General features: G+C 47.0%; 2 protein-coding genes across 6 annotated transcripts in view; one reads left to right on the plus strand and one right to left on the minus strand.

The window, feature by feature from the left end:
* Positions 1-3375: 3375 nt before the first annotated feature.
* Positions 3376-8089, minus strand: LOC134029522 (uncharacterized). 5 transcript variants are annotated; one of them, XM_062473656.1, is made up of 7 exons: positions 7934-8089; positions 7370-7426; positions 6570-6613; positions 5768-6088; positions 4707-5024; positions 4436-4515; positions 3376-4271 (listed from the first exon to the last, which is right to left on the minus strand). In XM_062473656.1, exons 1-7 carry the CDS (start codon positions 7945-7947, stop codon positions 4092-4094), a joined length of 1014 nt encoding a protein of 337 aa, XP_062329640.1. In that variant the 5' UTR covers positions 7948-8089; the 3' UTR covers positions 3376-4091. The 5 variants fall into 5 exon arrangements, with proteins under 5 accessions (XP_062329640.1, XP_062329642.1, XP_062329644.1 ...); XM_062473658.1 differs by having other exon boundaries at positions 4425-4515; XM_062473660.1 differs by having other exon boundaries at positions 7359-7426; positions 7934-7951.
* Positions 8090-10454: 2365 nt separating this feature from the next.
* Positions 10455-22500, plus strand: part of dync2h1 (dynein cytoplasmic 2 heavy chain 1) — a 40498-nt gene continuing 28452 nt past the window's right edge. Inside the window, exons 1-24 of the mRNA XM_062473510.1 lie at positions 10455-10629; positions 11136-11328; positions 11411-11581; positions 11868-12000; positions 12119-12237; positions 12556-12700; positions 13485-13573; positions 13623-13775; positions 13983-14117; positions 14421-14534; positions 15471-15582; positions 15883-16007; positions 16167-16342; positions 17008-17203; positions 18554-18649; positions 18971-19135; positions 19239-19337; positions 19458-19597; positions 19885-20113; positions 20590-20710; positions 20912-21034; positions 21260-21387; positions 21891-22040; positions 22261-22466. Of these exons, the coding sequence (XP_062329494.1) occupies positions 11146-11328; positions 11411-11581; positions 11868-12000; positions 12119-12237; positions 12556-12700; positions 13485-13573; positions 13623-13775; positions 13983-14117; positions 14421-14534; positions 15471-15582; positions 15883-16007; positions 16167-16342; positions 17008-17203; positions 18554-18649; positions 18971-19135; positions 19239-19337; positions 19458-19597; positions 19885-20113; positions 20590-20710; positions 20912-21034; positions 21260-21387; positions 21891-22040; positions 22261-22466 (3308 nt within the window). The 5' untranslated portion in view covers positions 10455-10629; positions 11136-11145. The remainder of the gene's footprint in view (positions 10630-11135; positions 11329-11410; positions 11582-11867; positions 12001-12118; positions 12238-12555; positions 12701-13484; positions 13574-13622; positions 13776-13982; positions 14118-14420; positions 14535-15470; positions 15583-15882; positions 16008-16166; positions 16343-17007; positions 17204-18553; positions 18650-18970; positions 19136-19238; positions 19338-19457; positions 19598-19884; positions 20114-20589; positions 20711-20911; positions 21035-21259; positions 21388-21890; positions 22041-22260; positions 22467-22500) is intronic.

A 22500-nucleotide genomic window follows, 5' to 3' on the forward strand; every position in this document is an offset into this window, starting at 1 on the left:
TTTTCCAGAAGATGAATGTGCAGCAGTTGGAATGTGTTACAATGGTTTCAAATTCTACAAACATGCAAATAGAGTGACCAACATCACCACTGTAAATGCAAAGACAGAGAGACACACACACACTCTCTCTCTCTTTCTCTCCGGGATCGTCTGGTCTATTTCTGAGGTGGGTGGAACAGGATCAAAGCTGTGATCAGACTCCTGCACTGACCTTCTAACAGGATCAGGTGTCATGCCATAGATGTACACACCACACACACACACACACACACACACACACACATACACACAGGCAACAAAAACACACACATATACACAACTCGTCTTTTCATTATCATTAATGTGATGAAGGCTTACACTACCACCTACCCCATACACCCCCAACCCCACTCACACCTGTACAGGATAAGAGTGTTGCTAGGGGCAAGCAGCAACTTATCCCACTGTCCCCCTTAAACACCCCCATCATTGGCCCCCAAACCCCCTCCCATCCAGGGTGCAGGGTTAAATTTAGCCTGAGGATGGAATTGGGGCCTATGGGTGTCAGGTGACCACTCCCGGCACGCACACACTCACACACACACACACACACAATCACCCACACACACACGCACACACTCACACACACACACACACACACACAATCACCCCCACACACACACACACTCACACACACACACAATCACCCACACACACACACACACACACTCACACACACACACACAATCACCCACCCACACACGCACACACTCACACACACACAATCACCCACACACACACTCACACACTCATACACACACACACACACACACAATCACCCACACACACACTCACACACACACACAATCACCCACACACACACACACTCACACACTCATACACACACACACAATCACCCCCACACACACGCACACACTCACACACACACAATCACCCACACACACACGCACACACTCACACATGCACACACTCACACACACACACTCACACACTCATACACACACACACACACACAATCACCCACACACACACACACACTCACACACACACACACACACACACACAATCACCCACACACTCACACACACACACACACACAATCACCCCCACACACACGCACACACTCATACACACACACACACAATCACCCCCACACACACGCACACACTCATACACACACACTCACACACACCTCTTCCCCAGACAACTCACACGCACATGCTCCAGTGTGAAGGGAAAGCGAAGTAAGTGATAGTCTTCCACTGAGTACTCCTTTACATATCTGACATAGTCCCTGTGGTAACTAGATGTGTGTGTGTGTGTGTGTGTGTGTGTGTGCGTGCGTGTGTGTGTGTGTGTGTGTGTGAGCTGGTTTCCATGATTGATTTACTGCTGTGTGATTGAGTGAGCCCTGTGTTGGTGTACAGTTGGCTCACAGAATCCTCAGTTTGAGAGGAGATACCATGGGATCAGGGAGATACCATGGGATCAGTGAGATATCAGAGCCTCAACATCTCACCCTGGAGTTCTACTCTGGCCCAGCACAGCAGTCACACAACCCATGACCAGCACCAAGGGGAGAGATGTGGCATAAGGGGATTTTAGGGATGTGTGTGTGTGTGTGTTTTGACAGTAAACTTAAAGGTCAAGTGTTCCAGCGTTCTATTAATACTCAGAAAGAGAAGCTGGGGTTTATCGATGACTCTGGCCAAGAACGTCATATTGGAATGTAAACGTCACTGCAACCTGCTTAAGGAGTTTCTGGACTCTCTCAACAAGTCCCACACATTCTTGCTCTCTCTCGCTGTCTTTTCCTTTTCTTCCCTTCTCTATTCTCGGGGTGCCCAGTGACGAGGAAGAAGTTGTTTGTTCCCAGGTCACATCGCTGGCTTTCAGGGTCAGCTCTGTTTTCAGTTGAAGCTGTAATGTGACAGCAGCACGCCTGGTCTTGACCTCCTCTGGCCCATTCCACTATCTGCAGGTCATCAGTTTGTTCTCTCCTCTCTTCCATCCCTCCTTTGCGCTTGTTCACAATCACGTGTCCCCTCTTGCTGCTGAGACAGTGAGTTTGCATGAATCTATTATTGAGTATTAAAAGGGAAGCTACCACATTTCCAAGCAGTCCTCGACACGGCTGAATCGATCCCTTGTGTGTGTGTGTGCATACGTGTAAGTGTGCGTGTGAGTGAGTGTGTGTGCGTGAGCTCACTCTCTTTCCCCTAAACGAATCTGGTTGACTTTCATAACTGGAATAACCTGATTAGGCAGGTCTGGGGCGACAGAGTACGGCAGAGCTTCAGTACTTGCTGTTGAGAGGGGAGCCTCTCCTCTGGCTCCTTCATGAGGGACACATGAGACACACGCATCAGTGGAACACTGGGAGGACTTCCCCTCCAGTTTTAGTCATCAAAGCCACATCCTGATAGGGTTCCTTTTTTTTGTAGAAAATGTGTCTGTGAGTCGGCAAGTGTGTGTGTGTGACAGTCTGTGTGTGTGTGTGTGTCCTTTTCTCTAGGCCTTAATGTTTCACTAGTCATGTTTAAACTAACACTGGCATATGGTGTGTGTCTGCTGATAAGGACTGCTCCATCTTTTTATGGTTTGTTTGGCTTAGACAAGGGAGGACGGAGGGAGGAAAGAAAGGAGGGGTGGAAGAGGTTTAAATTCCTGAAGTGCAACCAGGCTGGCGTGATTCTGCTGTTTAATGTAAACATGGAGCTTGGGGGGAGGAGGGGTAGCTGACAGACTAGCAGGATGATTCATGAGAGAGTGATACTGGAGAGAGCAGAGAGATAGCAGAGAGAGAGCAGGCAGACAGCAGAGAGAGTAGCAGAGGTCTCTGTGGTTCATCTCCACTGAGAGAATGGCCAGTAGACCCTGGGTTTGGGTAAACACTTGGGCAAGGCACTTCACCCTACTTGCCTCGGGGAGAATGTCCCTGTACTTACTGTAAGTCGCTCTGGATAAGAGCGTCTGCTAAATGACTAAATGTAAACAGAATGTGTTGTGCCAGACAGAAATTCCTCTTTCCAACTCCAACTGCCAAACGGAGAGGGTCAAGTCTCGCTTCTGCTTCTCGTTTCCGCTCCTGTCATCCTCTCCTCTGCCACGCGTCACCTATTGTTGACCATCTTCGATTTACAGTCATATAATATGGACTACTAGTAATCATTACCTGTAGTCTGTCACTGTGATGTGACAGTGATGTTGTGGTGTTAGAGCGACATCTTGTGGTCTGTAGTGGTATTGATGACAACATGCACAACGCTCTAACACAGTGAGAACGAACTGTGATAGAATTTTGTATGAGATGCGAGGTAGGGAAGGTACTGCAATATGAGAAAAGGCACAAATAAGCACAAGAGGATTAACGAGTTGTTTGAGTACATAAATGTACACCTTTTATTTAGAGATATCTTAAATAAAAATGTTAGTATGATACAGTTTCCAAAAATAGTTAACAAAAAAATCTTATATAAATACATTTAAATTTAATATTTAATATAGGGGCATTCCCCCCGAGGCAAGTAGGGTGAATGTAGGGTCCTTGCCCAAGGACACAACATCATTTGGCACGGCCGGGAATCGAACTGGCAACCTTCAGATTACTAGCCCGATTCCCTAACAGCTCAGCCACCTGACTCCCAAACTCCACACAGAAAGCACTGACGTGCCCCATAGTGGAATTGAACCCAGGACCTCCTGTGTGCAGTGTGAAGCACCATGCCAATGGAATGGAACGTACTGGCAAACAACATCACAGTATTCACAATTTGTATTACAGTAAAATGCAAGACCAGATAGCAGCCATTGGATGATCCTCGATTGTCTCTCCGACCGTAACGCTTAAATATAACCTAAACTAAGTCACATCAACAATAGTACCCCTGAGTGTCACCTATACTACCATCGATAGGACTAGCTTCACAGTTGTACTGGACATGTACATCAGAGAGATTCCAAATAATCTACAGACAGACCTGGTTTACTTTCTCCCTTTGCTCCATTCTTAACAGGCAGGCCTCCTTCACAGACAGGGGACTGTTCAACGGCCAACAGTGCACATAAAGTACTGGGTACCAAAGGACAATTCAACAGTATGTGTGTAAAAACACAGAATAATCCTGGTTCTGGACAGAAGCTCCACTGATGGCTGTCCAGCTGTGTCCGTCTACAGTCCCACTGATGGCTGTCCAGCTGTGTCCGTCTACAGTCCCACTGTGTCCGTCTACAGTCCCACTCGGCTTCTTTGGGAGGCTGCCCACCGTGATCTTAGAACGCAGGGAGGGGGAAAAGGACGAGGAGAGGTGTGAAGGAACAGATTGAGATGGCAGGAAGAGCAGACATGCTGGCTACTACATTATACACTGAGTCTCAGCTAACTTGCCAAAAGGTTTCAATGGTTCACTTGGTGGACAATCTACCTGATACACACATATAATCCGATAATCCACAGGATCATGATGATGCAGACTGCTACAACTATCACCGTTTTAAGAGAAGAGTCATCTGTGCCTATAGACAGAAATTGAAAAACACACAAAAGCGTTTACAATCTCACAATGATTTCATTCGCTCCCTCAGCACATTTGTGCCAAGACCCATTTCAGTTAGTAGTTCAACACTAACGATCATCGGTACAATCTTTTCAAAACAAATGTACTCGTTCCCGTACTTGGTCGCTGAACGAGTAACAGGCTACTCACAGACCGAGAGCTTTTGAGAAGTGGCACCGCCACATTTGCAGGAGAGATACTGCAGGTCGGCGGTGCAGTTGAACACCAGAGTACTGGTGATGTTGAACAGCTTGGTCTCTCGGTCCTGGCTCCAGTTTCCAGGTAGAACCACAGCCCATGTCTGGTCCAGAGAGAGGTTGCTGTTCCAATCTACCTCGTGGCGTGGATAACCCCCATGGCAGGAGCACGTCGCAATACAATCCGAGTTGCTGCCTTGGTTCCCGTAACCATGGTGACTCTTGTCATGCTCCCGACAGACAACTGATGAAACTGGTTTGCTGTAATTGGCTGATAAAAGAGAGGGAGAGAAAAAGAAGTGAGAGAACAGAGAAGGGAGCAGGATAGAAAGGTGGATGAAAGGGAGAGATGTTACGGAGGTATTGAGAACGAGAGATGGACGGTGAAAGATAGAAAGGAAGTAAATTAACCCTCGTGCTGCCTTCGGGTCACATGACCCAAAGGTTCATAACGAACCATCGTTGTGTTTACCCAATTTTACCCAATACAAAAACAAATAAAAATAATTTTCTTTTAACCTTCGCAATGTGGGGGGTCTGAGACAGCCCAACGGTTAAAAGAAAATGCTTCACTTTGTTTTTGTATGCGGTAAAGTTGTCGCAATACGACGGTGGGTCACAATGACTGATGGGTCAGAATGACCCGAAGATAACACAAGGGTTAAGGAGACATGCTTGTGAGTTTTACTTCCTTAACAAGGCTGAGAGTACAAACTGGCTAAACAACTTCCCCCCCCCCCCCGTGCAGGCTCAGAACATTAGCAATGAAAGTGTAACATCATTAAGCTTCTACCCAGGGGTATTCCCCTTGAGATAGAAAGCCTCACGGTTTGCAAAGTGGGGATTTTGTTTCAGCTCTGAACGGTTTGTTATTTTAAAAAAAGGTCAGTGTTCAGTTTGATGAAGCAGTGAACCATCTATTTCCCCCACACGCCTACATCCTTTCACACTCTACTCCCAAACAGGAGCCCCTGTAACATCATGGTTATCTTCAAAGTGAATCTGAGTACCCACCTGTGACAGTGAGGTTCATGTACTCTTCTGTCCTGCGTTTGTTGTTGTATTCGATCTGGCACTGATAAACCCCCTCGTCTGTGGGTTTGACGTCCAACATGGTCATCGCCCTCTGACCTGCGTTGACGTGCGTGCGATTGTAGAACTGCTTCTCAATATTCGGCTTCATTGTCTGGTGATACCCGTTAATGAATTCCGGCTTCAGGGAGATAATCTTGTTGAAGTACACACAGTTCAGGGGCTCCTCAGGGTTGGAGATGCAACTGAAGGTCACCTCCCCGCCGACCACTCCATGGATCACCTTGGAATCCCGAGCATCACCTGTGAGAGAGGTCAGGGGGGTAAAGGTTAAAGATTACAGGTTGGGGTTAAGGATGGGGGAAAAACAGGCATCCTACCCAAAACTACAGAATAATCCATTCACTGACCACAAAGCCCTCCAAGCACATCAAGGTGTGACGTAGAGGGCTGGTTAATCAGTGAAATAGTGTGGATGGGGTAACTGGCACCACCAGCTGACAGTAGTTATGGAGTGAGAGCAGCAGAGACATCTCTTTGAAGGGATCTGTATAACATTGATTTAGCTCTTTGACCTTTATTTAAAAGAATGCTTTTTCTTCCTTCAGTAACTCAGTGACATCACAACAGGTGTTAGCCTATCAGAAGAGATAAGAACTGTCTTTCCCTCTCTCTCTCTCTTCCTCTATCTCTGTCACTCTCCACACACACCCACACAATTAGTTGTACAGTTATGACAGAGGTGATAGCTATACAGTAGTTGGTTGTTAGCTACATGACTTACCACCCGTACAAAGTCGACACCCCAGAAGTAACACGAAAAGGTATCTACGAAAGTAAACATAAGAAAGAAAAGGGGTGGGGATTGAAAGTGACATTTGCATTTACTTTACACTCTCAGTCAAAACAGTGATTACGGCTTCTCGGCTTTTCTACTATAGGATAAGCATAAAGGAAACTAGAGCCATGCTTTAATAACATTGTTCTGTCATTAATCACTGCATATTAACGTAAGCATCGGAGACAATTATGTATTATATAGTAGGCTAGGGCTCTCAAGTCTCACGCATTTGCTGTGAGACTCACGCATTTCAACTATTTCTCAAGCAACACCTTGTATTTCGCAAGCATTTCAACCATTTCTCACGCGAGAAGTTAAGGGATAACTGTCCAACTATATACAATTAATGGACAATGATTCTACCAACAAGCCATTTCCACTTAAACGTTACTCCAGCAACACAACCTTTTTTCCCAGGGGCATTATGTTAACTAGGCAATGCTATGTTCGCTTAATTTACAATAGGATTGTGTCTCTTTTAATTGGCCGTTCTGTCTGAGCCACCTTACATGTACTGTAGCTAGCTTGTAGCTGGACTACACTATTTAGCTAGTGACTGTTTTAAAAAGCACCAAAATGAGACCCCAAACTAACTGTAGCTTAATACATTTGTCGTTTTGAAACTCACGTTTTCTAATATGCTTGCTTGTCATGCTATTTACGATACAATTACGGCCTGACACACAGGCTACGTAGTTCACCCAACCAGCTGGCTATAGCGTATTCGCTAACCTGTCGTTTACCCTGGCTTGTAGGTAGTGTCACCGACGACGTCCTTAGCGAGGTTAGAAGTATTTCCTCTGTCAAGACACAAGCTGTTTATCAATCCACGTTTTTCTCTGTTCTTAGCGTTCTTCGGATTGATAAACAGCCACTGTAACAGCTTTTACAAATAGGTTTCGTAATATCCATGGGTTTGCCATTAGTCTCGGCTCTGTAGGCAAAGTAGCCTACTGTGTGAGACACAGTAAACTTCGGAATCCCGTTTGATCTAAGTAGCCTACTGAACATTGGGAAATTCTAATACCGAACGTTTTATTTTTTTCTATATTTTCTCTCTATTTTTTTTTCTTTCTATAGTATCTAAAAGTACCGAAATGTCCGTGCAACACCAGTATAGTAAAGTACTATAGTTTCTGGACTGTCCTCAAGCAATTATAGGAAACTGCGTGACTTTCTATAATACTTTGCTAGTCTATAGTAGGTCTATATTTTTGTATAGATTATTTAATGTTTTAACTTATAAATCGTCCCATTCTGTTAAAAGAAGAAAAAAAAGCACATCCAGAAAATCCAGTATTACTTACTGTAGCATAGACATCACCGAAACCTGTTGTATTAGACTGGCATTACTTCCTTGTGTAAAAGTAGGCTACATTAAATGTATCGATTACCATAATTTTCTAAAAGCTACCTTGTAGGTAATGCGAGGACAGGGCTTTGTTTCTGATAACCTATGCATACTGATGCCAGACCTGCAATGCTCCCTAACATGAGCTAAAGGGATTTCCCAGGTGACGTACTTCCACGGGACCTATTGGTGACTTTCTGATTGCCATTGCCACTGTAGCCTATTCGTCCATTAAAGTGGCTGTAAAGCAGAACTGAAAATTAGTTTTAAGTTCATTACACCACAGAAGAATGTGTTGTTAACTACCCATCCAAATTCTAATGGAAAAAAAAACACCGACAAGCATGTTAAATTAGTGGGTGGACATGAAGGAGCTGAAGCTCCGCCCCCTCGAATTTATCGAATTTAGCAACAACAGCAACAATTAGCTTAATCAGCTGCAGATATCAGAACAGACCAACCTGCAGTCTCTGAGTGTTTTATGTGTTAATTACTTTGTCTTTGCATCATAGCTGAGTAACAGAATGCAGGATATATAAACCGTCTGTGATCTGACAGGTGGCTGTGACATAGATAGGTTAATTGGGTTTTGCCCCGCCTAAATAAAACCTGAGCTGAAAAAGGGTGAGAAACTGTTCAACGGTCTAACCACATTTCAGTGCGACAAAGTTTTAGAGCTTTGCACATGCTTTCAGCAACTCATTTCACAGTGTATAATGTACTGAGAAGCAAATCATGGAATTTCCTTTACAGCACCTTTAATTGTATAGCGGGACAGGCTACTTCTTGTTTGAAATGCGTGAGAAACACAAGATGTTGTGTGAGAGCATGAGAAATGGCTGAAATGCGCGAATCTCGCGGCGAATGCGTGAGACTTGAGAGCCCTGGTAGCCTATAAGTAGCCTATTTTTAAAGTCGATTTTCTTACTCGATTTGTTTGTTCTTTGAGTTACTCAAAGAAGTATATCTCCCATATGTAATCATATTGTGGGTGGCTGTGTGTATGGCAAAGCTGATGAATATTTTTTTTATGGTTATTTTAACCACAGATTATAGTCTAGTAGGCAATACAGTGATTAAATTCAGAATTCCCCCCACACACCCTCTGTGACCTATTAATCTTAGACTGTCCAACAGACAAAGGGACGTACTATATGGTTTCAATGCCACACTAATTTCTCTGTATCTTTCAAACTCGTCTGATTGATTGATTCGGATACCAGGGTGGAGATAACAGTAAAACATAACAGTCAGTTACAAAAAAGTAAGCCTCATTACCACTCAGGCCACATGCCTAAAAAAAAAAAATTACCTAATCACTGAAGAATCTTTTCAAAGAATGTGATCGTGTGGGGAACCTTTCTTTTTCGCGAAGTCTAAGGCGGATATATCATATTATGTATGTATTCTGTGGTCTGGAGACATGTAGGCTTTTGATCAGTGAGACAAACAGAACCATGCTACCCGTCTGTAAATTGAAATCCAAAATCCCCTTTCACCAACCCACATACCAAAACAAACAAGGAACAGTTGTTGACAGTAATGTGTTGGGAGGAGGTCTGAAACCATAGCAACCGATCAACTACTGCTAAATAATAAAGACATTTACAGTAAATGGAGGGGATTTTATGAAGCCACCTCACATTTATAAAAAAAGGGATAGGCTACTCTCAACTTTGCCTGGACTGAAAGTTAGAGAGAGAGATTGAGCTTATCTTGCTGTAGCCACAGTCAACCCACACCAATATGATAGTTCCCTAAAAAGGGAAATACTGAAAATGACATATTGATGTTTGATGTTGAATATTTTGTTTTGTTAAAATGGTTTTAGGCCTATTCGTCCTTCAATGACATCATCCTATTTGCTGGAGTGCACAGCTGCAGAATCATGTAGGGGTTACTAGGTTACTAGGTTACAGCTGAAGATGTGTGTGGAAGCAGACCTCTGTGAAACTAATTCCATGACACAGAGATCTCAAACTAATGTAGGCGTAACTAGGCTAGGCGTACTGTATAGCACGTTGAGGGAAGATATTATTGTAATGCTGCCTGTGACCTTGGGGGAAGGATCTGCACATAGTTTTTTTTTTATGGTTATGTGTTATGATTAGTTTATGACTAATTTGATTTGGGAAAATGTCCGTCCTAGTGGGTAGGTCCATAGGTTAGGGGGTGGAAGAGTTAGGCAGCTTTTTGGAGGAAGCTACAAGGAATACAATAAGAGGTTTTGTGGTGTTTTTGGAGGACACCCAACCCTAGGGGAAATCTGTCTCGCTGTGTGCTCATTTAGCACAATTGAAAGACTGTCATCTGGTCTGAATGTCATCATTCACCGACACCAGTCTCTACGTCAAGCTGCCACGGAACGTGCTTCGATATATAAAAAAAAACATTCACGTGACCGTGGGTCCTAACGTACGTAACATCTACGTATTCTACGTACTGTAAGGTCGCCTACGCACTTTATCTAGTTGCAATGGCAACTACGTTACAACAGCTTACAACTAATCGCAGTGATATGGGCAATCCAGTTTAGCATTGATAAAATCACGGTCATATCTCTTCGATCTACTGGAAACATACTCTATACAATTCAGAACATTCATATGGACGTCTTATGAGAGCATCTGTCTAATCTACCTATGTTAGCTTGTAAGTATTTAGCTAACTGGCTAACGCTGGCTAACTATAACTAGCCTAGGGAGCTAGCTGGCCAGGTCGCGCTTGTCTGTCCCAGGTTTGCAAACTAACGCGTCCTACAGTATACGCACTACTACAGTCTGACAGCCTCTTATCTCTATCAGGGAAAATATCTAGCGAGCTATAAACAGCTATTTATATAGGTAGTGTTTTCTTGCTCCAGTAAATAGAAGTTGTGTGCCAGACCCACGGTGGTTGTGTGAGGTATTATGAAGTGGTTGTGGGCTAGCTAGCTAAAAAACTTCAGCTACCCACACTGTACAGCAGGTCATGGTAAACTAGCCAGAGTAGGGTGCCTCATAACCTATACAAACGTAGCTAGCTAAAGTTAATGAAAAAAACGACGTGCGTTGTGTGTTTTAGACAGCTACATCTGACCATATTTGTGTCAATCTGTCATGGGTTTGTCTGTTCCAAGTTGAGTTCATAATAATTTAACCATCATTTAACTTGAAAAGGTCTGAAAAAATGCCCGACTGTTCAGATGACGTCCGCAAGCAATTCATCCTGACCACAACCGGGAACTTCTATGCTCTGAAGCCGTCATCTTCACTTGCCGACTCTCAGGAGCTCAGCAACTTTTTGGATGATGGCAACGAATTCCTCCTTGCAGTCAGCAAACATGGGAGTGACTTGCTCTTGTCAAATAAGGTGACACTCCTATTGGTGTAGAGTATGGTATGATGTCGACTTTGTTGTAGGTATTAGTACATTCTAAACCTTTTCACTCCAGATTGAGGCTGGGGACAGCAATGAGAAGGTGCTGGTGTTTTTCAAGCTACGGCCCACTGTCATAACAGCGGAGAACCTGCACCAGAACCTGCTGGTGTCATCCATGTTGGAGTCTCCCATCAGCACTCTCTATCAGGCAGTCAAGCAAGTCTTTGCCCCGGTTCTGCTCAAGGTGAGTGTGGCTCTCCTGAGTCGATCTCTCGGCCTAGGAGTTGGTGTTACATTTAGTCATTTAGCAGACGCTCTTATCCAGAGCGACTTACAGTTAATACAGGGACATTCCCCTGAGGCAAGTAGGGTCAAGTAGGGTGAAGTGCCTTGCCCAAGGACACAACATCATTTTTGCACGGCCGGGAATCGGACCAACAACCTTCTGATTAATAGCCCGACTCCCTAACCGCTCAGCCATCAGACTTGTTAGGAGCATGCTTTGACTGTGTTACCTCCTGCTCCCTCAGGATGAGCGGTGGAGCTCTGCCTTTGATCCCAAACTGGCCGGTCTGCTGAACGAGCTGGAGCAGGGCCTGGGTTCGGTGGTTCGAGGCTCTCAGCACTCAGCCAAGAGGAGCAACCAGGAAGAGGATGTGTTGGGTGGGGGGACACATAAGCCCGTACAGACACAGACACAGTCACGCACACACGCAGAATGTTGTTGTGTGTCAAGTCACTGACGCTGTCTCCTTTGCTGTTTGGGTTTGGTCCCGTGCAGGGATCCTTACCCCTGTGGATGAGTTCCAGTACTGGGCTGATCTCTGTGAGTCTGGAGAGAGGAGCAGTGTGAGAGAGAGAGCTGCACACTTCTCTGACCTCTTCAAACCCATACAGAAGGTACCTAGATACAGATCACAATCATGCCAGTATCATGTTGTCTTCTTTATATGTGCATATGTCAAATCACACAAACTTTATTCTCTCTCTCTCTCTCTCTCTCTCTCTCTCTCTCTCTCTCTCTCTCTCTCTCTCTCTCTCTCTCTCTCTCTCTCTCTCTCTCTCTCTCTCTCTCTCTCTCTCTCTCTCTCTCTCTCTCTCTCTCTCTCTCTCTCTCTCTCTCTCTCTCTCTCTCTCTCTCTCTCTCTCTCTCTCTCTCTCTCTCTCTCTCTCTCTCTCTCTCTACCTGTCTCTCTTCCTCCCCGCCCCCTGTACCAGGAGTATGCTGGTCTGGAGGGTGTGTCTCTAGCTGATGCTGTAGAGCTGGTGGAGGTGAGCAGAGAAATGCTGGATGACCTTTGGAAGCAGACCGACCATGACCCCTACCCAGAGGCCCGCATGCTCAGACTCATGGATGTCATTGGTACGCGGACTCAGTTACACTCACGCATGGAGGCAGTTCACTCTGAATAAGGTTGCAGAATTCCAGAAATTTTCAAAGATAGAAACTTTTCATGGGAATATATGGGAATTAACGGTAATTTATGAGAATAAACTGGAAATTAGCAAAATTGCAGGTTAGCCTATAACAGGGAACTTAAATGTAGTTGAAAAATATCCTGCAGCATAATGTTGGTTAAAACAAACAGATTTAATGCAAAATCAGTTGAATTTCCACCCTGCACATTCCTCACTGCACGTCCTTTGGTCCTGAGCAATACTCCATCCAGTTCTCGACTTCATTCGTTGGTTCTGCTTGATTCTTGAGATAATCAAGCCATAGAAGCACAAACAGACAAACAGGGAACCGATACTCGGATGTGAATTTCTTAGTGCAAATGCGTCATGGGGGGGTTCCTGTCTCCCGCGGTGCAAAACATATACGTATGCAAACTTAGTTACATTCCTCTCATTAAACTAAATTGATATAAAAGATTGGAGGTTAAATTATGCACTGGATTGCCCAATTACATTTACATTTAGTCATTTAGCAGACGCTCTTATCCAGAGCAACTTACAGTAAGTACAGGGACATTTTCCTCGAGGCAAGTAGGGTGAAGTGCCTTGCCCAAGGACACAACGTCATGTGTCACAGCCGGGAAACAAACCAGCAACCTTCAGATTACTAGCCCAATTCCCTAACCGCTCAGCCACCTGACTCCCAATTAGGTGTGAGTATTTTGTGTGTGTGCTTCCTCGTGTGCCAGGGGGAGCGCTGGGCAGGTACGTCCAGAAGAAACTGAGCAGTCTCAGGCTCTTTGAGGAGCCCTTCACCTCCGTGAGAGAGAGCCTGAGGGTTGCCGTGGCGATCTGTGTTTGAGGAGCCCTTCACCTCCGTGAGAGAGAGCCTGAGGGTTGCCGTGGCGATCTGTGAGCAGTGGGTGTCGGCCTGCGAGCACCTGACTGGACAGGTGTGGAAGAGGTACGCCCCTCATCCCTGGAGGGGCGAGCAGCACCGGCCCCAGGCTCTCCACTGTCTGTCCCAGAGGCTGGAGGAGGTCAGTGCCCCAAGCGCTCTGACAGTCTCTCGCCAACATAGTTCGACTGACTGTTTTTCTTGTTTTCTACCAAAAAATAAAAATGTCCTCATTTCCATATTCCACGGAATTAGCTGGTGAAGTTACACTTCTTCAACACTGACCTTGAAGTTGTTGAACCTTTGGAAAGTATTGACATGTGTGCTTACGTGTGTGTGTGTGGGTCAGGTTGTGAGTCTGCGCACGGTGCATGAGAAGATGCTACGTCTGCTGCCAGCAGGAACCCAGCAGGCCCTCACCCCAGCTCGAGTGTTCCAGTCCTTCTCTGGCCTCAACCCACTACACTACAACCCCTACACTGAGGTAGCAGTGCCTTCTGTATGTGTGTGTGTGTGTGACAGGATATACATGTGTCCCTGTCCTTCACTGAGGTAGCACAGCCTTCTGTATGTGTGTGTGTGTGTGACAGGATATACATGTGTCCCTGTCCTTCACTGAGGTAGCACAGCCTTCTGTGTGTGTGTGTGTGACAGGATATACATGTGCCCCTGTCCTACACTGAGGTAGCAGACCCTTCTGTGTGTGTGTGTGTGTGTGTGTGGTTATAGGAGCATGCGTGTGTGGTCATGTCTGTGTGTGACAGGATGTACATGTGTCCCTGTGTAGCCTCTGTGGAGGGCGGCAGTGAGTCAGTTTGAGCGGGCTGTGGCCCCCGCCGAACAGGAAGTTGCGGACAGACTAAAGAGCTACATCGCTGACGTACAAGAAAACCCACACCAGGTACAAGTGTAACTTTTTGTTTGTTGCAGGAGTACATGTCCTCTCAAGTGAAAAAGTTTAGGGGCACAGACAAAAATTTGGGGGCACAGTCAGTTTCTGTTTCTAAAAACTTTAAACATTGCATCATTATTAGACTATTTAATGAATTACACAAAATTGACCGGAAACAGGATTGGTTACTTATTTATTCATTACATATTCCTTTATTACTTTTTTTTGTATTCATTGTAACATTGTTTCAAACTGACTGACTTGGCCAAGATTTGTATCATGGGCGTCTTGATCTTTTCCCCGCTCACAGACAGTTTTCAGCACATTTAGAGGCATCTGTAAATTTATATTTAGAGGGGGTCAGGTGGCTGAGCAGTTAGGGAATTGGGCTATTAATCAGAAGGTTGCTGGTTCGATTCCCTGCCGTGCAAAATGACGTTGTGTCCTTGGGCAAGGCACTTCACCCTACTTGCCTCGGGGGGAATGTCCCTGTACTTACTGTAAGTCGCTCTGGATAAGAGCATCTGCTAAATGACTAAATGTAAATGTAAATCTAGAATTTCCAGGGAGGGCCTCTCTGTACTAATCCGAATTAGGTCCTCGGTGGTGGATGGGTTCAAACCTTGTTTTTACAGTCAATGGTTCAAACTACTCGTTAATGGGAAATGTAGTTTTTATGTTGTATTCGCAACAGCATGCCTTGCGGCAGGACAGAAGGGGACTCGGTTGGGGGGGTTAATGTGTTGGTATTATTTGTGTGTTGGTAATATTTGAGCTATGCAAGTGAGCCGCGAAATGAAAACGGTTGGGAAATTGCTGCTTTAGAAATGATCTTCTATGTATTCCATGCCTCATACCATTGTATCAAGCCAGTGTCAGATGTGGTTGTGTGAGCGTTTGATGGCTGGATGTAAACGTGTGGGTGCTGTGGCCTGGCGTGTGAAGCTGCTGCAGGTGTTCCAGAAGCACAGAGAGCTGATCCGACGGCCCAGCGTGAGCAGAGAGCTGCAGCCAGAGAGAGAGACCCTGCTGGCCAGACTGCTGGAGTACAACAAGGGTACATCTAACCCATCACCCTAACACCCAGCACTGAACACTACACTACCCATCACCCTAACACCCAGCACTGAACACTACACTACCCATCACCCTAACACCCAGCACTGAACACTACACTACCCATCACCCTAACACCCAGCACTGAACACTACACTACCCATCACCCTAACACTACATTACCCAACACATTACCCATCACCCTACCACCCAGCACTGAAGACCTAATGTCATATTTCACCCTATTTCCCCAACACCACATTACCCAACACCTAATGCCTCGCCCTCTTTGGACCAACAGGACTGCGGACGGACTTTGAGAGCCGTTGCCATGGCGCCCCGGGGGAGAAGTGTGGCCCGTTGGCAGGAAGGAACCTTCCAGAAGTGGTCAACAACATCGTCTGGGTCCGCCAGATCACGCACAAGGTGTGCGCGCGTCTCAAACTGGGTGTTGAGTTGTGGCTGGCCTTTAGCTTGACCACCATTTTCTTTTAAGTTGGTCATGATTTCTCTGACGTGTTGGTGTGTGTGTGTTTCTGTCTGTGCGTGTGCCTGTGTGTGTTTGTGTGTGTGTCGCTCTCTCAGGTGGAGGACTCCATCAGGATAGCACAAGCCCTGCTGTCTGACCTGTCTGGGTCGCGCTCCTTCCTGCGCTTCTGTGACGACCTGCTGGAGGTTCTGCGGTCCTACGAGCAGGAGCAGTTTGAGGACTGGTCCAGGGATGTCCTCTCGGGTCTGTCTGACCCCAAGGCTGGCATCAGGTACGCCCGGCACGGTCACCCTCTCCCCGGACAGGAACGTCTGTGAAGTAGCTACGGCTCTGGATCAAGGGACCTCTAGGTTTAAATGCGGTTGAGTCAATCGTCCTAACAAACTTCAAGGAGACCACGTCTTCTTCTTTATTTTTTTCAAATAAGCGCTTGCAGGTGGCTACAAATTCTCAGCTAATAGGTTCAAAACTGCACCTGTTACTTTTATAACTTTGAACAAACAACAGGTTGTGTGCCCCCCCCCTCCCTCAAATGAGTTTACCCTGACCCCACCTCAGTATGCCTGCCCATGGCTCCCCCTCTGACCCCACCTCAGTATACCTGCCCATGGCTCCCCCCTGACCCCACCTCAGTATGCCTGCCCATGGCTCCCCCCTGACCCCACCTCAGTATACCTGCCCATGGCTCCCCCTCTGACCCCACCTCAGTATGCCTGCCCATGGCTCCCCCCTGACCCCACCTCAGTATGCCTGCCCATGGCTCCCCCCTGACCCCACCTCAGTATGCCTGCCCATGGCTCCCCCCTGACCCCACCTCAGTATGCCTGCCCATGGCTCCCCCCTGACCCCACCTCAGTATGCCTGCCCATGGCTCCCCCCTGACCCCACCTCAGTATGCCTGCCCATGGCTCCCCCTCTGACCCCCTGCCTTCCCAGTCTGCAGGCCAGCAGCCGGGTGATGGAGCTGGACCACGTGGACGGCAAGCTGAAGATCCAGTACTCGGAGAGGCTGCTGACTCTGCTCAGGGAGGTGAGGCAGCTGGCCGCCCTGGGCCTCGCCATCCCAGCCAAGATCCAGCAGGCCGCCAGCTCCGCTGACAAGTTCTACACCCAGGCCCTCATCCTCAAACAGGCAAGCCACACGCACACACACACACACAAACAACAGGGCGGCCATGTAGAGACAGAAATTACATGCCGTCGTGTAAATAATATAAATAACATAAGGCCATTTAATTTGTTTAATAATAGAGCAAGCTATAGACCTGTTTTATAGGAAAGTTTGCCTTAAATGACTTATTTTGTGATTGGGCGCCTATATATATATATTTTAATGTTTATTAACTTGACCTTTCAGGGGGGCGGGGGGTGTCGTTGGGGGGGCGCCTCCCTAATATAATGGTAGGGGAAACACTGCCTATATGAGAGTAGTCTGAACAGTTTTATACAGTGAATCTTAACCCTTCACACATCAATACACAATACACAGGTAGACACGTCATTGCTACATATCCTGATGGGATATGACACGTGGATCCGGCGGGCACGTGTACTTCAGTTTCTAACACATCCTGTCCTCTAAGAAACCTCTAGCTTTTTGTGGTTTCATTTTACATTTACATTTTAGTCATTTAGCAGACGCTCTTATCCAGAGTGACTTACAGTAAGTAGAGGGACTTTCCCCCCCGAGGCAAGTAGGGTGAAGTGCCTTGCCCAAGGACACAACGCCATTTTGCACGGCCGGGAATCGGACCGGCAACTTTCTGATTAATAGCCCAATCCCCTAAACGCTCAGCCATCTTAGGGAATCGGGCAAGCAGTTTCTAACACATCATGTGCAATCAGTTTCTAATACATCCTGTCTACAGGATGTATTAGATACATCCTGTATTTGATTAATATGATGATTAATCAAATTGATTAATATGATGATTAATACATCCTACACATTCTATTTAGTAAGTATTTCCATTCATTATTTCGCCAAGGTTCATTCAAACAAAGGCCTCCTAAAGATCCTTGGACAGGGTCTAGGTTATTTGCAACACTATTTCAGTAATCCATAAATCAGTGTATTTCAGTAATCCTCAAATCAGTGTCTGAATTTCAATGTGAATACATAAACAATTGTCTTGCTTGTTTCATTGTGGGGCTAACACAATTGTTGGTCTGGCTGTAGTAAAAACGGTTTCTAAAGGGAACTTTAAACACAGCACCGCTTGTAATGTGAATAAATTGTTCATGGTTTAAGGAATTTTAAGCTAGAGCTAAATGTGATATGTTTCACCTGCCTTGTGTTTAAGCGTGTTGAACCACTGGTGTGTGTATTTTAGATTGTTATGGTCTATCCTCCCACAGTCTTCCCAAAGTCTGTGTTGAACTGAACCAGACATCTTTGTCATGGTCCCCAGGACAGCGGGACATAGTTCATTTGGAGCCCTGACGCAGAGTAAAACACAGATGCCCTGTTTTGTGTTTTCAGGTGGCCCACTTCTACAACACTATTGACCAGCAGATGATTCCCTCCCAGAGACCCATGATGCTGAACCATGCCCTGGCCTTCGAGCAGGTCATCAAGGTACCAGCAGCACTCTCATAAATCTTCTTCTGTGCGTTCTCACTGGTTCTGTGTGCTTTCTCACTGGTTCTGTGTGTGTTCTCACTGGTTCTGTGTGCGTTCTCACTGGTTCTGTGTGCGTTCTCACTGGTTCTGTGTGCTTTCTCACTGGTTCTGTGTGTGTTCTCACTGGTTCTGTGTGCTTTCTCACTGGTTCTGTGTGCGTTCTCACTGGTTCTGTGTGTGTTCTCACTGGTTCTGTGTGCTTTCTCACTGGTTCTATGTGCTTTCTCACTGGTTCTGTGTGTGTTCTCATTGGTTCTGTGTGTGTTCTGTGAGCAGCAGAACCCTCGTTCTCAGTCCAGAGAGTCCGGAGGGAAGCTCCACATCACCTGGGACAACCCCAAAGAGCTGGAGGTGTACATCGCCAAGCTGCAGTCTTCAGCAGAGAGACTCTCCACCGAGAACAGGAAGCTACGCAGGTGGCACACGGACTTCACAGAGAAGGTGCGCACCTCCTGTTTCCATCTGCGTTCTGGGTTTCTTTACACACATTGGGTGATGGTAGAAACGTCCTCCTGACTCTCTGTACTGTGTGTGTGTGTGTCAGGTGGTGAGCCTGATGAACGTGGACCTGCTGAGGCAGCAGCAGCGTTGGAAGGACAGCCTGCAGGAGCTACGCACCGGCTTCGCCACGCTGGAGGCCCAGGTAACCACAGAGACGGGACAGAGGAGAGGAGGAGGGCGAAGATTTAGAAGTGCGGTCTTCCATAACCTGTTCAGGCATTGATGTTGGTGTGTGTGTGTGTGTGTGTGTGTGTGAGAGCAGGGGTTCAGTCCGGGGGACATGCGTGCGTGGAAGCAGCACTGGAACCACCAGCTGTACAAGGCCTTGGAGCACCAGTACCAGACTGGTCTGGAAGCTCTCAACAAGAACCTGCCTGACATCAACATAGACCTCACATTCAAGTAGATACCTGCCATCTCCTTCTCACTCCCTGTTTCTTTCCTTTATTTCTTTCTCTTTCTCTCTCTCTGTTGCGGTCTTGTGTTCCTTGGCATCATCAGATAACTAGTTCGTTTAGTTTTGATCTGAAAACGTGTTTGGCTGGTTGCCATCATTTGTTGATGATTAATGTGTGAAACCTCTTAGTTATATGAGATACACATGATTCAAAGGAAATATACTATACCACACCCTCTCATGGGTAATGCCCTCAGTATCCTATTGTTACAAAAATCCCCCCCCTTCCCAGACAGGGCCGCCTGCAGTTCCGACCCCCGTACGAGGAAGTGCGTGCACGCTACTTCCGGGAGATGAAGCGCTTCATCTCCATCCCCAGCCAGTTCAAGGGGGTCAGCGCCCAGGGCGAGGAGCTCATCTTCGGGGTGATGATCGACAGGAACGCCAGGGGCTTCCTCACCATCTTCGGCAAGGCCGAGGAGCTCTTCGCCGGACTGCTGGCCGTGCAAGACAAGTTCAAGGTCGGGGGGGGCGTGGGGGGCGGGGCGACACCTGCCGTTAGCCAGTGGGTTCAGGGTAGAGGGGATGAAGTGGGCTACGCCTCACAGCGCTCAGAGGCGATCTCGGCTCGTGTTAGTTGGAGGGAGAAAGTATGTGCTGCTTCGCTCAAGGGTGGCCAGCCGTGCATTCATTCCTCGATGAAGAGAGATGACGCACACATGCAGATCATGCAAATGGCTGATTCATTCGGCCTGGGGGTGTTTTCTCACGCTGCTGGCTGCTGTTTGTATTCATGTGTTTTTTATTGTCCTTCCCCCAGGGTGTGTTGTCACTGTGCTGGGCTGTCAAGCATATCAAAGCTGTAGTAGCGAAACCCAATCTGCTCATAACAACAATATCTGCTTCCTGCTGTCTCAGAATGCTTGTGGCTTACCATAGTTTCTGTCATCCTACTCACAGCCTCATGTTTTGTGTGTGTGTGTGTGTGTGTGTTTAGGAGTGGGTGGTACTGGGCCAGGTGGACATAGAGGCCCTCGTGGAGAAGCACCTCCACTCAGTGCAGGACTGGGAGAGGAACTTCAAGGCCCTGAAAGCCAGGGGGAAGGAGTCAGAACGCCCAGGGAGCCAGGGTAGGATGTAGGGCCTTCAGGCTCACTGTTCAACACCAACTTGTTAGACCTGCTTTTGATCTTACTGTCCAGTACATGATTCTGTCCCTGCTCTAACAGTGCCCCATCACCTCTATCACCCCCTCTCTCTCCATTTCTCTCCACCTCTCTCTCCTCAATCTCTCTTTCCCTCCCTCCCTCCTCCCCTCGTTCCTAGTGTGGAGAAGGTGGACTGTATCACGGTCAACTGTGAGCCAGTGAAGGCTGTGATAGATGACCTCATCCAGAGTCTGTTTGACGCTCTGCTGATGTCACTCAGGAAGTCCATACAAGGTAAACAGACCGAAACAGACAGACAAAAAGAGAACAGCAACATTCTGATGTGACTGAGTCATAGTTCAACCAGTGGACGAACTAACTGGGTCCAGAACGACTAACTTCCCTTTTTCTGTTTTGGTTGCATGAGCTTGTATTTTCCTCTTCATTTTCTCTGTATCGTTTCCCACTTCCCTAAGTCTCTGTTGTCGACTTCCCCTCTGCTCTCGCTCCCCCTGTCAGGCCACACCCAGGACATCGACAGCTTTGTGAGCGAGGCCATGGAGGCTCTCTCCACCAGGCCCGAGAGCATCCAGGAGATCGGGGAGGCTAACGCCAGACACAGCCTCGTTCAGGCCCGCAAGCCCGACGTAAGACAGTCAGCACACACCGTACACGAGTCACACGCTCATATGTGGGGAGGTCAGGTGGCTGAGCGGTTAGGGGAATCGGGCTATTAATCAGAAGGTTGCCGGTTCGCTTCCCAGATGCGCAAAATGACGTTGTGTCCTTGGGCAAGGCACTTCACCCTACTTGCCTCGGGGGGAATGTCCCTGTACTTACTGTAAGTCGCTCTGGATAAGAGCGTCTGCTAAATGACTAAATGTAAATGTCCTCAAGTCAGCGCTGTAGAGTTAACTAGGAGTGGGAGGAATGCACCTGTGTGCGTGTTTGCATACATATTTGTGTGCATATTTACCTGTTGGTATATATATAGATGCCTGTGTGTGTGTGTGTATATATAGATGCCTGTGTGTGTGTATATATAGATGCCTGTGTGTATATATATATATATAATATATATATCTGTGTGTGTGTATATATATATATATATATATAGATATAAATATATATATCATATATGTGTGTGTAGATCCTGCCGCTGTTTCAGGCTGCGGAGGAGAAGAACCGTCTGCTGCGGGCAGTAGCAGGAGGAGGTCTGGACTCCCTCTCCACCCTGAAGGCCAGGTGGGACAAACTGGAGCTGGTCATGGAGAGCCACCAACTCATGATCAGAGAACAGGTACACACACACACAGACAGACAGACACACACACACACACACACACACACACACACACACACACACACACACACACACACACTCCCAGACACACACACACACTCCCAGACACATAGACATACTCAAACATACACACACACACTCCCAGACACACACACACACACTCCCAGACACACAGACATACTCACACTCTTTCTCCCTCTCCCTCTCTCTCGTCTAGGTGGAGGTGATGAGGAGTAATGCTGAGAGCCGTATCCAGGCGTACAGGCTGGAGCTGGAGAGGTTCAGGGCCCGCTGGGACCAGCTGAAGCCCAGGGACGAGGCGCTGGAGACGGGCGACCACGCCGCCCTGCTGGCCTGTGTCCAGACCATCCAGGACAAGAAGCAAGAGTTCCAGGAGCTGGAGCTCACCCGCACTCGTCTGCTGTAGGTCACACACACACACACACACACACACACA

This window comes from Osmerus eperlanus, chromosome 11 (genome assembly GCF_963692335.1).
Source record: "Osmerus eperlanus chromosome 11, fOsmEpe2.1, whole genome shotgun sequence".
NCBI classification, from domain to species: domain Eukaryota; kingdom Metazoa; phylum Chordata; class Actinopteri; order Osmeriformes; family Osmeridae; genus Osmerus; species Osmerus eperlanus.